Below are 14,853 nucleotides of genomic sequence, written 5' to 3' on the forward strand. Positions count from 1 at the left end.
ATGAGTGTTTGGTAAAATTATATTTTAAAAGTTCATTAAATATTTTATGTATCTTAAATATTTATTCAAAATCATATATATATATATATAAATTAATATAAATAAATAAATAAATGTATATAATATCTAAAATTTATATGACCTAGATATAATAAATAAATAAATAAAATAATATACATAAATATAAAAACAATATTAAAAAAAATTTACCTTATAAAAGATATAAATCATGTTAGTTTCTCACTAAATCATGTTGATAATTTTATGATTTTAAATAATGTCATAGGATATTTTAAGAATTATAAAATTTCATTTTTAAAAAGAACATGTGTGTAATTTGCAAACAAAAGATCCAAATGAACAAACATGTTTAATTGTAGAAAAAGATTGATCATTCTATCTGCCCATAATTTTCTCAACAAAAGCTGCATGTAAATGTTGGCCAATGTATATGACAAAAATCATTACAATAGCAATCAACAAAAGATTAAACTGTACAAATGTCAGTGACATACAAAATACAAAATTAAGCCTTCTCAATTAGAGAACATAATATTGCCACTCCATTTTCACTTAACCTTAAAACCAGTCTTTACACACTAGGATACTGATTAAAACATGAGTGTACACAATAAAGATCCAACTAGGTTAATCCGAGGCCTGTTTATTCATCCCTCTCTTACAGATCGGTGTGCAGAATTCCTTCAGCGGAATGAGGAGAAATGATTAATGGAGCATTTGCCGATGGACTAGATATCCTTGAGATAATTAGTCGTGCCACATTCTCGGCTGCGACTGCACTGGTCTCGATTGTACTAGCAGCACTTTCAAAGGAATTAATGTAATATAAATGCAACCCATCCAGAACTATGGGGGCAAACACCTCCGGCGCTTCATAATGAGGATATGCAGGCCAGTTTATCCGGACAGTTTCCTTCCGTTTGCTGTCAATGACCATGCACAGTAATCATTCAGTATTCAATAGCCTGTACAATTTTTATTTTCCTGACCATTATTACATCTCGAATTGGCAAGATGTCAGTACTTACCTGAATATTTGATCGAGCAAGACATCAGCCAATTGTGCACGAGAGAACATCTTATAAGTCATATCTTCTTCGCTGTATTTCTTAAGAACAGATATACATGAGAACGGAATATCAGGAAGCTCAAGTGTGCCCACAAGGTCTGGAATTTCCGATGCAGAATTCAGTCCAAAGTATTTCTAGTGAATAGGAAAAATAAGAGCAGACACAATTAACTATTGCTAAATTCTGCAAGCATAAGCCATAGTAGCTCAGATAAGAATAGAAGGAAAACCAGCTTCAAATGGAAAAAGAAGTCTTTTTGCGCATAGCAACAAACTCCATGGTCATTGCTATCAAGGTTCAAATGAAGTTTATCCATGATAAATTATAGGGAAAAAGAAAAAAATGCACCAGAGACGAGAAATACAAGTAAAGAAAAATGATATTTACTATTCTACAGGATACTTACAGGGTTAAGGAGACCCCTCACGAAAGTTGTAAATGTATGCTGTAAACTTCTACCGGGAACTGAAATTGGAGGGCTAATGGTCATATTTAGCTCATCTAGTGGAGTAGCAATCACTGTCACATCACAGGCGTATGAGTTCCCCTTTGTAGAGTTGAGCACATAATACCCTCCAACATAGGAGATCGAATCTATTCCTTCATGGAGATGCAGTGTGGCATTGGTGTGACTAATCAGCCCTGCAGCAAGCTGCCAGTTTCCCCCTTCCACCGACCACAATCCGGAGTCAGAACCGGCTAAGGAAACTGCCCCAGCTAGTCCACTGATGCTAACACTCTGACCATAGTTAATTCTTGTTATTACCTGGTGAACGAAGAGACCAATCAAACATTTTTAAAGAGTCTAGACAGGATATAGCAAAAACATAATTGGCAAAGAAGTGTGGCATTTTTCAGCTTTCTTTCCAAAAATTTGCATACAAAAAACATGTAGAACTTAAGGATGTGTTTACTTCCAACTATAATGCATCCATCTATCATAAATATACTAAAGTAGAATACATTATCTGGTATAACATATTACTCCACTATAGGCATCGGACCACTTTGGTGGAGCTGCAAAAAGGGAAATTTACAAGCTTTGAAAAGCAGAGGTCCAATTTACTGAGTCGTAACTATAGAATTACAGGAAGTTCTTTTCTGAAGTCTATGCAAATTAAACAAACTGTCCATTCATATACTAAGTTTTCTAGCAGTTATCCATTTTTCTTAGACATTGAGATAGGAAAATTATCATATGTAAACATGTCCTTGAAGGACAACCTGTATTCTTCAAACATGAGATGAAGATCTCTACCACTAATGCAAAATACTGCCAATTGGACGAACTGAATGGTGACAAATTATCAGAACATAGAATCCAAAACAATGCACCAAAACAGTTAAACTATCTAGTTTTGCTAGTGCCAAAAGTGGAAGAAGGTGCACCATGCAGAGTAGTATTCACAGAAATATTTTCTGTTCTTGGTCATACCAAGCAAAAGAGACAAACTCGACTTAATCAAATAAAAACTTCTGGTTTTTAGCTTTCAAATCATATGTAACATGTGGCTATCAACTTGTATCAAAATAAATATAGTGTCATTATTGTAACCAAAGAGATTCTTCCCCTCATTGCACCTACTAAACATCTTCTTAGAAGACCAAGCTTTGGTGTACACAAGCAAACCCTAGACACAGATTCAATAGAATTTATCATTTTCTACAAGTGTCCACTAGCCGGTATAAAATAGGAACATGCACTATTAAAGAGAGCAATTCAAGTCAAATGATTCATACTGTTACTAACTCCGATACTAGCCGTGAAGACAAGCCTGCATCAGCCAATTCCTCCTGAAGTGTCCGATGGGTCAGTCCGTATAACCCCGACCACTTGAGCATCTCCTCCACCGTCTCAAACACAGGCCGGGACTCGAAATCGTTGTAGTAAAGAATGAACCTTTCAATCATTTCCTGTTCCACCAGTATATCAAGATCACTGTTGTAGATACAATAGTTCGAAAGAATCAAAATATGAGAGAGAACACGTTCCCATTGTGGTAAAGCTTGCACCTTTCAGTAAATTCTAAGACAGCTACAAAGTCAACGACTGAACAAAATGGGGAAGGTACCTTGACGAAGCGATCCATCCTGAGGAGGGAGAATCCATAGCGCCATGCAAGGACCAGCGAGTTCAATAAAGGGTACATCTTGCGGTAGATCGCGGAGCTTGAGGGGGAAGGAGGTGGGAGGGTCTGGAATACGAACACAGATCCATCCCAAATACCGAACCAGGAGGACGAGGAGGAAACGTTGGACTTTGGATCGGAATCGGAGTCGTCACCGGTTTTGGTATTGAGGTTGAGGAGACGGGCAAAGCGGACGGCGTGGAGATTCTTGGGGTGGATGATGGAAGCCCCGGCCTCGAAGGTGTCTCCGCCGATGGTGACGGTGGCCATGCGACCGCCAACCTTTTCCCGTCGCTCAAAGATGCGGATGTTGTCGATACAAGGAGTCGTGACACTTTCGCAGGTGTATTGCTTGAGAAAATGTGCCACCGAGGAACCGCCTATGCCGCTACCAAGCACGCACACCTTGGTGGCGGGAGCGGAGAGGGCAGCGTCGGCGGAGAGGAGGGAGAGCGCGGCCACGGCGAGGAGGAGAAGGGCGGTGCGGGAGAGCCCCATCGGTCAGAGGCGGAATTGGCACCGAATGGAGTTGAGATTGCGAAGATGGTTGACCGGAGGAGGTGAAGACTTAAGTGAATTTAGCCACTCGAACGCCGGTCTAACGGCTTTGTGGATACTATGATTCCAATCTACCCGCTTATTCACCGAAGACAGAGAGACGGGCCCCGCAGGTGCTTCTTACACTAGGCTCATCGATCTTCAGTCAAAACGCACACACGTGGAGACGAGTAGAACATGAGGGTAGGTCCAGTACAGGTCGCCCAAAATTTTCAAAAGAGGAGAATTTTGAAAGAAATTATGGTAATTATTATTAATCTTATTTTTCAGTAGTTAGTTTGATTTATATATTAAAAATACAAATTATCCATATTAACCTTACAATTAATATACGCGACTTACCAAACGGTGTTTCTTAATGTTCAATAAATTGAAATTAGAAACGAAAACATGTATATGTATAATCTAACATCTAAATTATATATATACATATGTTATTTATCTACCAAGAATTAGTTAGATTTTGTTTTGTCACCATGCATCATATTAGTAGACGGGATAGTATAATATTTGCTTTGGTATTTTTGTTCATGGAATAAGAAAAAAAAAATAATTTTTTCTTCTGGAATTGAAGACTGTAATTTCATTTTCCGATTGATCCCCAAATCCATTCGCCTTAACGAGGAACAGTGGGCCCGTCAGCCCGCCTCCTATATCTGCGACCCATCTCTTTCCCCAAATTCAAATCCCCGACACCAAGAAGCTAGGGTTATTGTCTTAACTTCCTTCTTCTTGCCCACTTCCTGTCCTCCTTCACGATTCCTAGCTTGGCAAGATCCGATCTTTCCCCTTTAATTCGTTTCCCCACCCTCCCTCTCTGTTGATTCATCCCTACTTTGTTATTTTTTATTTGTCGATCTTTTGTGGGGTTCATCGTTGGATCTGGAGTATGGGTGGTTACGAAGTCGGCCGAAACCCTAGCGCGTGACGGGGGAGCACGTTAGGCCTCGGAGATGTCTGTGGAAGAACGGAAGTCTAATGGGTTCTTGAAGTTGGAAGATTCGCCTAGCAATGGATTGATCAAGTACAGGAGGCAGAAGCGTGCCAGGCCGGGTTCGGATGCCATTCGGGTAAGATGGATTCGTTCTTTCTTGCTCTCCTTGAACCGAAAGATCGAATCTTTATTTGCATCATCTGTCGTACAAACTATAGGGTAAGTCTTATATCGACTACTAGGATATCTTTGTGACTTGGTTCTATTTTAGTCTGTCACGTGTTTCCTTTTGAATGTTGCAAACCATTTTCTGGCGAAGCCAATGGAAACAGTAGAATGCTGGACTGCTGTAATCGAAAGCCATTCGAATTTCAGGGGAAAACAAGGTCAATGATGTTGCGAAGATTCAGTACGATGGGGCAAGGGTGAGGATGTAACTTGGTTATTGAAGTACAAATAAGTATTCTTGATTGTTAGACAAATGACTCAACCGAATGAAAGGGCATCTAAGCCATTTGATTGTACATGAAAGACGATCAGAATTGAGATCAACCTGTGCTTCAGTACTTGTGATCAGGCTCAGGATTGTTTAGATTGGGATTTCACTTAAAAAAGAACTTAGATGACCAATAAAAAAATAGGAAAAAGTACAAGCTTTAGAGAAATCTGTACAGTTGATGGAATTTGGACTGAATGCCATTATGCAATACACTTCAGTCGTGAGATGACGACAATTTTATAGTCGCTGTTAGCCACTAAACAGGATGATAATGTTGATTTGTACAAAAAAGAAGGAAGGAAAGAGGAGTAAAAATAGACGGATTGTCACGGACTTAGCTGGAATTGCCTAAGTCGTGAGGCACCATTGCGGCAAAGACGCGAATTTAGCTTGCGTTGCCTAAGTCTCGAGGCAACCTTGCAGCAAAGACGCGAACTTAGCTTGCGTTGCCTAAGTCGCGCTTCGCCCTTGCGATTTACGTTCGCAAAGATTAGCCCACTTGTAACCTCTCGCAGGTCCCGAAGGACCTATAAAAGAGAAAGTTGATTAGTTCGAAGAACGAGCGACGGATAAGTCCCGACGTCTCGCGAAAAGGAAAAGCTTTACAAGCAAGGCCTTGCCTTTCGGGCTTGGCCCTTTGTGGGAACTCTTCTTCCTTTGTTCGCCCCTGAGCTCCTTCCCTCGAGAATATTTTGGAAGGCGATTGCTTGAAGATTGTTTTCTTTTTCCTGAGTCTTCAGAGGAAACAAAGTCGGTGAGCCTTTCTGCAGCAGCAATTGCCCCGATCACGTCGGTGACATTCCTTCGATGTAGTTCTTGTTGAGTCCATGACTTCAAACCATCGAGGAAGCTGAACATCTTGTCTTTCTCGGACATGTCCTATATGTCCAGCATTAGCGTAGAAAATTGCTTCACGTAGTCTTGGATGAAAGTATTTTGGCGGAGTTGTCTCAACTTCTTGCGACGAACTCTGTGTTCTCCGGTAGGAATTGAGTTCTCAACTCCCTCTTCAGGTCCTCCCATGTGTCAACATGACACCGACCTTGTTGGATCTCCTCCCATCGGGTTCGTCACCAAAGTTTTGCATCTCCGTTCAAATACATTATTGCTATAGAGACTTTGGTTTCTTCGGAATCAGGCCTCGTAGCTCGAAAGTATTGTTCCATGTCGAACAGGAAATTCTCGAGCTCTTTGGCATCTCTGGCCCCTCCATAACCATGAGGCTCGGGTGCCCTCAAGTTTTGTGGCGACGTAACGCGGGTGTTGCTTCCTCCCGCATTTAGTGCTCTTGTGAGCATGGTCACCCTTGAAGTGAGTTCCGCCACAACTTCCTGCAGGCGTTGCACGGAGTCTTTGGTGTCATCTGACAATCGGTCGACTAGGGCCTCAACCTTGTCGATCCTAGATTCCCTTTCTTCTTGCGAGCTTTCTACCCCAACAAGCCTTCGTTGGTCATGGTAGAGTTCCTCCAAGCTTGCTTCAAGAACATCCAAGTGGGTTTTCGCTGTTGTGAGTCTCTCCTTATGACTCTTTTTCCCGGTTGGCTCTCCAGATTGCGCCTCCTCCGCTCGCGGAGAGCAACCAACTTCTCGCTCATCATGTTCGCTGTCGCGATCCTCCTGAGCGGCTCCAACAGCATGAGAGTGAGTGTGCACTTGCAGCCCACCTGCGGTTGCTTGGGGCAAGGGTCCGGCTTGCCCCGTCTTGCTTGATTCGCCACGATGCTTTGCCATGGCGAAGTTGCGAAGTTCCTTCGCTGCTCGCTCGAAGTGCTTGCCTGCTCTGATACCACAATGTCATGGACTTAGCTGGAATTGCCTAAGTCGTGAGGCACCCTTGCGGCAAAGACGCGAACTCAGCTTGCGTTGCCTAAGTCGCACTTCGCCCTTGCGATTTGCGTCCGTAAAGATCAGCCCACTTGCAACCTCTCGCAGGTCCCGAAGGACCTGTAAAAGAGAAAGTTGATTAGTTCGAAGAACGAGCGACGAACAAGTCTCGACATCTCGCGAAAAGGGAAAGCTTTACAAGCAATTCAGTGAGCACCTTGCGTACACAAGAGAAAAGAGGGAGAGGAGGAAAACAAGGACTTTGAAGGGTTAAACGAACAGTTGCAAGTCCACAAACAGCTGCTCACCGGGTGTCTGACACGACAACAAGTTCCCGTCAAGGTAATGTGCGAACTTGCGAAAGATTATTCAACGCTCGACACTATACCGAAGCCCCATCTCCCGTCTGTTGCATATGGTTCTAGGGTGCTGAGATGGTTGACGTTTCGCATGCCACAGCGGGCTACAGAAAACAGCCCGTGGCACGCAAAAACGGAGCTATTTTGGGTTGTTTTGCTCGGTTCGGTGAGCGATCTCACTGTAACGCTGCAACTTGTTTGAACTTACATTTTTACAAGCAAAAGAACTTAAAACCAAGCCAAAACATGCTGCCAAGCAGCTGTACATGTAGATGAGAGCGACGAACGGTTCGTTGAACGGAGTTATTGCGGGTGCGCGACGACCGTTCATGACAAGACGGTGAAGGCAATATAGTAGTGTAGGTAGTGGTTCTAGACTTATAGGTAAGAAATGTTTCAAAGAGCAGAGAAGCAGGGATGAATAGTAGGAAAAGAGATCACTGACCTTTTCCTCTTCTTGAATAACTAGCATCTTTTTCTTCTTTTAGTTGACCATAGTTGACTGATTGTTGATTCAAATAGCAAACATGTAACAAAAATGTCTGAGCATCTTCACAAATTACTAAGCAAAATCAAAAGGCCAATTTGATTGGGAGGAATTTCCAACAGAATATATAACCACTGAGATTGTTAAGATCACTCGAAACATGAAGTTAGTCACCGTCTTGTGGCCCAACTAATGGCATGGCCTGTAGCTGTCCCAAATGCATCCCTCTTGGCATACAAGGTAAGGTAAATTGCAGTCACAGGCCATGTGGGAGGCACTGGGCTGTGGTTCAATACTTTGAAATGTGTGTAAGAGGCCTCTTTTGACCAGAAATTGGGCCATGGTTCAATACTTCAAGGTGTGTGCTATGAGGCCTTTTTTGACCAGAATGGAAAGCTGCTTAGGTGATTTACGAATCTAATTGGAATTACTATGTTGACTAGGTTGGGTGAGCACTTGGCCGATTTCCTAATTAAACTAGGAGTCTAGGACAAGTGCTGAGTGCTCTATTTCGTCCAAGATAGAATACTTATGAACTTCTTTACTTGGTGATTTTCTAACTGAATTTTGTCACTATTTTTATTTAACATCTTAGGGAATTATAAGAGTCCTTGGATATGATTAGTGTCCAAGAGTGTTATTGTGGATATAGTGGGGTTCAGGAGGTTATTTGGCTAACAGGAGTTGTATTTGGATACTTCTAGTGTTCTCTTTTAGTGAACTTTTTTTTGGATGATGAAGTTTTGTGGAATAAAAGAACTAACTTCTCAAAAATCCTATATAGAGGGGCTTGTTTGCTATAATCTAAGCAATAATATAATTTATTTTCTTAAGTTTAGTCTATAGTTGTTCCTTTTAGGCAAGGGTTCAAATCTTGGTCCAATGGCAGTATGGGACCGGAGCGGACTGATATACTAACACTCAGTATGGGTTGGTACCTACAGACCAGAGAGAAGAGAAAGACGAGAGGGGAAGGGAGAGTCTTTTTTTCTGTGAGGGGGGTGGTTAGAGCTTCTCTACTGTTATGGTTGGTTTTTTAAACCCTTGTTTGAGGTTCTTCTCTCCTTTGAAGGAAAGAAGAAACTGTAATATTTGTACGCTATTTACTATCTGGTTGGTCATTCCACATGCGACAGTTTGTGTTTGTGCTGATTATTTGAGACAATTTGATGTAAGTTGCATGTCTCTGTACAGCTAACCATGTAATTTCTAATAGCAGAAACTATTGTGGTTTCACTTTATGAAGAAAGGCATATGTTTGCTAATTTATCAAATGTGAAGATCTGAATGTGCTTTGACATTGTCCTTCATACTGTCTTGATTTTTGTGTGCAACAGGGCTTGATACACCCCAATGAGACCGTTCCATGTACTGGTACTTTTCATCCAGAACAATGTCACAGAATAATTTGTCACTGGAACAATATAATAGAACATCAGTTCAAGTTATCCTATATGAAACCAGGCCGAGGCCTCTGGAATGTCTTCCATGATGCACTATCATTGGGTCATTCTCAACTTGCCCACAAGTTGATGATGATTTATTTTATCAGGGACAATGAACAGCTAAAGGTACTTCTTTGATATGTACTTCCTGATTTACTTATCTATTCTGGAATATATGAAATAAGAAAGTATTCTAATCTGAAAATTCTCATTGATTCCAGGACAGATATTTAGGGGATTCTGAGGTAAAGATTCAATATCAAAATCCAAATTGTTTTGAAACAGCTAAAGTACGAAAAGTTGCAGAAACAAAAGCTTGCTATTACGAAGAAGAAACCAACACTAGAAAGTGTGAAAAAGCCTTCCTTGAAATTTTGATTTCAGAAAAGTTTGCCATGTTGTGTGATTTTCTATGGGAAACCTTTGAAGATAATAAGGCTAAATCTTTTTTGGACTTTAGCCTGATTGACTCAAAATTGAAAAATGGGGACTATGAACATTCACCAGAATTGTGTAACAAGGATGTCCAAAAGGTAATTATAATATACTAACACATTTGTTCTTTGATCTAATTGAGCCATGTTGATTTTTACTTGTTTCCGGTTTGCATCAACATTTGTAATGACATCTTGACATGCTTAGAGGTCTCTTGATGGCTAAATCTGTTTCTATATTCAAGTCTGTTTAAAATTCTGTCGTCTCTATATCATTCAGTTTCATGGCTATTTGCATGAAATTAATGTTTTTCTACGTCTCTCTACTGATTTCTAAGGCGGTGATCAGGTTCTCAACCTCATCTGAATGTATCATGCCATTTAACCTGCTGCAGACTCATGTTGGTGTCCATCTGGTGCACGTACTTGTAGTGTGCTGGTTACTGTGTCAGTGGAAGACATATACACACTTGCACCTAAAAATGTTGTTATGTAAAGGCCTGGACCTGACTTGGTGTGTCCCCATGGCCATGCCATATTTGTGCCTGCCTGTGATTGTCAGAGGCCTAGTATTGAATGCCTTTTTTGTTGAATTAGTTTGTGCAGTTCATGTCAAGTTTAGCATGATATGTTAACTGGATCTTTTCACATCAGGGTGCTTAATTGACTTTGTTCTTTATCAGAGTATATCATCCTTCGTAGTCTTTGCTTCAAACTACGATTTCATAATTCCTCAGTTCTTTTTTTTTTTAATTCCTAACTCCAGTGATTGATTGTGGCATTCTATTCTTTGGAAAATCTTCTTTCTGTAGCCATTAATATGATGACTAAATCTTCATAAGATTTGATCAGTCAAATCTGTGGCTATCAGATCTCCTGATAACGTTTTCAGCTTGTCTTTAACCTGCACTTTGTACTTGAAGATGAATGCATCCTTTGCTGTAGGCCATGCATGCTCTTGCTGTAATTTGAGAAGATGAAAAGTTGTTCTAATGTTTACTTCTGGATATCCATGAATTTTGTTATGTTAATGCTTAAGTTTAATAAATAAACTTGATTTTCAAGATTATGTAAAGTACTTGAATCATACAACTTCATTTTTTATGAGGATTTGCTGGCATGCTGAATAAGTAAATTTGCCTTTGCAATTCTCAGATATGGGACAAGGTGCAGAACATCGGTCAAGGAATGATTATTCTAGCTAGTAGTCTTTCAAGCTTGTCAAGGGCTTCCTGTCAGAAGCAGGTATACCTTATTGACCTCCCTTGATTGTACAATCTGCATATCCTATTTTGCGAGTGGTGCATATATCTGAACTACTGTGTGGTCATATGGATGGTAATGTCAGTTTGTAGCACTCTTAGAACTCAGTGCCAGATTTGTGATAAAAAAATCTAAATCATATATGCTGATTTACATTTATAAAATAGCCTGATATGAGACTATGTGCATGTATGCAACAACATTTACTGAACATAAATTGCATTCAGACTGTAGAAGACCTGGTAAATGCAGCTGATGAGCCTAAACCTGAGGTAAATACTTGTCCAAATATGTGGTTTGCATATTTAACTTGCATTACCAGATTGCAGCTTTTCAGCTTCATATTTATCTTGCAGGTGACTTGTCAAATAGGTCTTTTAAAGAAGAATTCAGCAGGATCGTATCCAACGTCACAGTCAGATTGTTCCACAAAACCTGATCAAACAGAGGCATCTGATGTGTACAAAGCTTGCACTTGTAAGCAGTGTGGCACTGAAGCGAATGGCGAAGGCAGCCTTATTTGTGATGGATGTGAGGCAATGTACCACTTCTCCTGCATTAAACCTGCTATTAAAGAGATACCTACTCGGAGCTGGTACTGTGCTGCCTGTAGTACAAACAACAAGGATTTTGCTGATGCGGTCTGCACTGAAGTTAATAAAGGTAGCTTGCACCAAAATTGTGTGGTTTGTGACAGGCTTGAAGTTTCCGAGACACTAGAGGACCTTGATGAGAATGACAGTAGGATCAGAGTAGCTGCTGACTCTGGGGAGAGCTCAGTCTCAAGTATGGAGTCTGAAGAGACACCAGAACTGTCGAGGACTGCTATATCATGCTTGTGCAAGATTTGCGGAACAAGTGAGGGCGAAGAGAAAAAGTTCTTGATATGTGGTCATATTCACTGCCCTTACAGGTTCTATCATATCAGATGCCTAAAAAGTAGTCAGATAGCGAGTCCACAACAACAGAACCAACCGTGTTGGTATTGCCCATCATGCCTCTGCAGGGCCTGCTTTTGCGATAAGGATGATGACAAGATTGTTCTATGTGATGGTTGTGACGAGGCGTATCACACTTACTGCATGAAACCACCTCGTACATCAGTACCCAGGGGACAGTGGCATTGTGTCCCATGCAACATTGCTAGAGCAAGGGAAGGGATGAGAAGATACGAGCAATGGATTTTGCAGCAGCACAGGAAGAATGAAGACAGGCAGTCTAATGAAGTTGGTGGGTCAATGGATTTGCTACTCAGTGCTGCTGAAAAGCTGAGCTCGGAAGAGAAACTGGCTTCACGGCGGTGATACACATCGCTGAAACTTGCGAGGTAGTCTACGCAGGGAACTCGTCAACTTCCTAGCGTTGGTGGTGTGTAGATTGTCCTGTGTTGTTTGTAAGGCTGCTGCATAGAAGTAGCCTAGAAGAATTCAGAGTCGCCTATCTGTTGCATGAGTCTTACAAGGAAATTAAGCTCGATGAGACAAGTCAACAGATTCTTTTGAAGTAGGAACCAGGCTGATGCCTTTTCTCTTTTTGTAACTCACTAAATCTGCAAAACATGAGTTAGAACCTCTTATGCAAGGTAATTTATACATGTATCCTATGAATATAATGTACTTGTTTGAGAAGAATAGCATCAAATTTGGAAGCTTGTTAACTTATCTCGATCTTCCTCACTATTGGTGGAGCTTAAATTGATAAACATGTATGTCCATTGTTTAGAGTCGGAAAATTTGCACAGACAATGATGATATTTCCAAAGCCTTGACTAAAGCACTGAAATTGGTTGACCAGTGGTGGTGAAACAACAGGTGGTGGTGATAGTTTCTGTCCTTTCCCGGAAGACCTTTCCTTCCTGGAGACGGTGAAGTCACTGGAAAAAGGGCAGAAGACATCTCCTTCCCAGATGAATGTGTCTCTCCATGTGTTCCGGAAGTCGAATTCAAGTAGGCAAATCATGTGATTCCTCCTCCAAAAGAGAACAGGAGAGGGTAAGGTGGGTGGGGGGATTTGCCCGGCCCTCCTCCACTCCGCGCCACCCCCATCGTTGGCGTCGAGTGGCAGGGGTAAGCCAGTTTCCGATAGCAACACCTCACTAGGCGGAAGCGGGTGGCCACCATGCGGTCCGCTTCACGTGAACGTGTTCTTCATGGCTGCTGTCCGTATTGGCGCATTAGCATGCAGTGTTAAAAATATAAAATAATAGATAATTTATAATCCAAGAATGATTCCGACGAATGGATTTAAGACTATTTCTGATACTAATATATATATATATATATATATATTCATGTTCAAGTTAGAGAGTTAACAACATAGGCCTTGTAAAGTCTCTATCGAAACTGTCATAGTGGTTAGTGCATTCTTACATAGTTGATGAGTTTATCCACGTGTGAGTATCTTACATGTCATTTAATTTAATATAATGAGTTTATTATTTTTTTAAAGAAAATACAAGTCTTTTGGATAAAAAATTGGACAATCGAACGCTTGTGAAAAACGAAAAAGAGTTTTATTTTTAATCGGTTCAATTGATGATCGGCTAAGTGGACATCAGGTCGGATACTGTATTATAGCAACCACTGTTGTAGAACTCAATTGGGTCACGAATCTACTCAAGAACTTTCACTTTATGCGAAAACAAATTATCAGACAAAGTATATATTTTTACTACTCAATTAGTGGATTCACTCACAAAGCTTATCAGTATCCCTGTCGGGGGCATGATAACAACTAAGATCTCCCTTGATAACAACATTAACAACAGTCAAGATTTCCCTAATTACATGAGAAAATATCATAAATCTGTTAAAAAAAATCTTTAAAAAATTCTTCCTCACATAAGAAGTATCGTATCAAACTCTAATAACATCTTCTTCGTATTTTATTTCTAACATGATCATACTTCGTACCAAGAGAAACGTATTCCCAATTGACACTAGCATGATGAGACCAGATCAACTTTACGATTTCGAGACAACGACCAAAATTGACACTAGCATAATAATATCATTTTTGGGCCAAGGATCAAATACTCAGGGCAATGATTGAGATGAGATGTGAAGTGAACAGGATAGTCCATATATCTATCTATCTCTACAATACATGGAGAAGACAAGGACAAAGACAAAGCCTTCTCATGGCAATCAATCTTGTGCTTTGGCCAGTTTCAAGATCACTCCACCATGGAATACAAACTCCAGAAAAAGTGAAAAAGGGTAACAAGACCTCAACTCAAAGATGGAGAAAGCATCAAGTTCTTTGTTCTACCCATATGGGGCAGACTTTGACTGCACTGTCATGCATCTCCATGTGATGCCAGACCTGTCATAGTTCATGAAAGTGGAGTCTCTGCTATGGAGTGATGGGCATGAAAGTGAGAGCATGTCGATGAGCTTGTATGGATCTGAGAACTCTTTTTGCAGCACAACTGTGCAGCTGAAGACGTTGGAGATGACCATCAGTCAATTTCACACCTCTTTCACATAGAATCTTCTTACTGTATTATGTTTCATTGGTTTCCTTTCTGACTAATCCAGAATAAGAACAGTAGACATCCTGTATTGATTTACGTAGATCGGATAGAGCAAGTGGATGCACAGCAGACACTATTTGGAAGATTGCAAGACCAACAATGGTGGCCTGCACACAACACAATCTCTTTTCATCCAACAACGCTGCTAAGGAGTTCAGAAGCTTCAATCCTGCCAAAATGAGACATCAATTTCTCTGCAACTCCATGCAACTATAAGAGCTGCCTCAGCATGGCCGTCACTCAGTATAAACAACACATGAAATAAAAAATCTAAGATGCTTCACAAGCTCTCT

The 14,853-nt window shown here is 40.7% G+C and overlaps 2 protein-coding genes across 3 annotated transcripts; one reads left to right on the forward strand and one right to left on the reverse strand.

Moving 5' to 3' along the window:
• Positions 1–450: 450 nt before the first annotated feature.
• Positions 451–3,794, reverse strand: LOC103971814 (farnesylcysteine lyase). The gene is made up of 5 exons (XM_009385943.3): positions 3,164–3,794; positions 2,832–3,005; positions 1,498–1,857; positions 1,050–1,225; positions 451–944 (listed from the first exon to the last, which is right to left on the reverse strand). Exons 1-5 carry the CDS (start codon positions 3,716–3,718, stop codon positions 680–682), a joined length of 1,530 nt encoding a protein of 509 aa, XP_009384218.2. The 5' UTR covers positions 3,719–3,794; the 3' UTR covers positions 451–679.
• Positions 3,795–4,409: 615 nt separating this feature from the next.
• On the forward strand, positions 4,410–12,686 carry LOC135626647 (PHD finger protein EHD3-like). Of its 2 annotated transcripts, XM_065132096.1 has the most exons (6): positions 4,412–4,848; positions 9,221–9,454; positions 9,550–9,861; positions 10,918–11,007; positions 11,253–11,297; positions 11,382–12,686. In XM_065132096.1, exons 1-6 carry the CDS (start codon positions 4,732–4,734, stop codon positions 12,327–12,329), a joined length of 1,746 nt encoding a protein of 581 aa, XP_064988168.1. In that variant the 5' UTR covers positions 4,412–4,731; the 3' UTR covers positions 12,330–12,686. The 2 variants fall into 2 exon arrangements, with proteins under 2 accessions (XP_064988169.1, XP_064988168.1); XM_065132097.1 differs by lacking the exon at positions 11,253–11,297 and having other exon boundaries at positions 4,410–4,848.
• The last annotated feature ends 2,167 nt before the right edge of the window (positions 12,687–14,853 follow it).

This window comes from Musa acuminata, chromosome BXJ2-11 (genome assembly GCF_036884655.1).
Source record: "Musa acuminata AAA Group cultivar baxijiao chromosome BXJ2-11, Cavendish_Baxijiao_AAA, whole genome shotgun sequence".
Taxonomy (NCBI): Eukaryota; Viridiplantae; Streptophyta; class Magnoliopsida; order Zingiberales; family Musaceae; genus Musa; species Musa acuminata.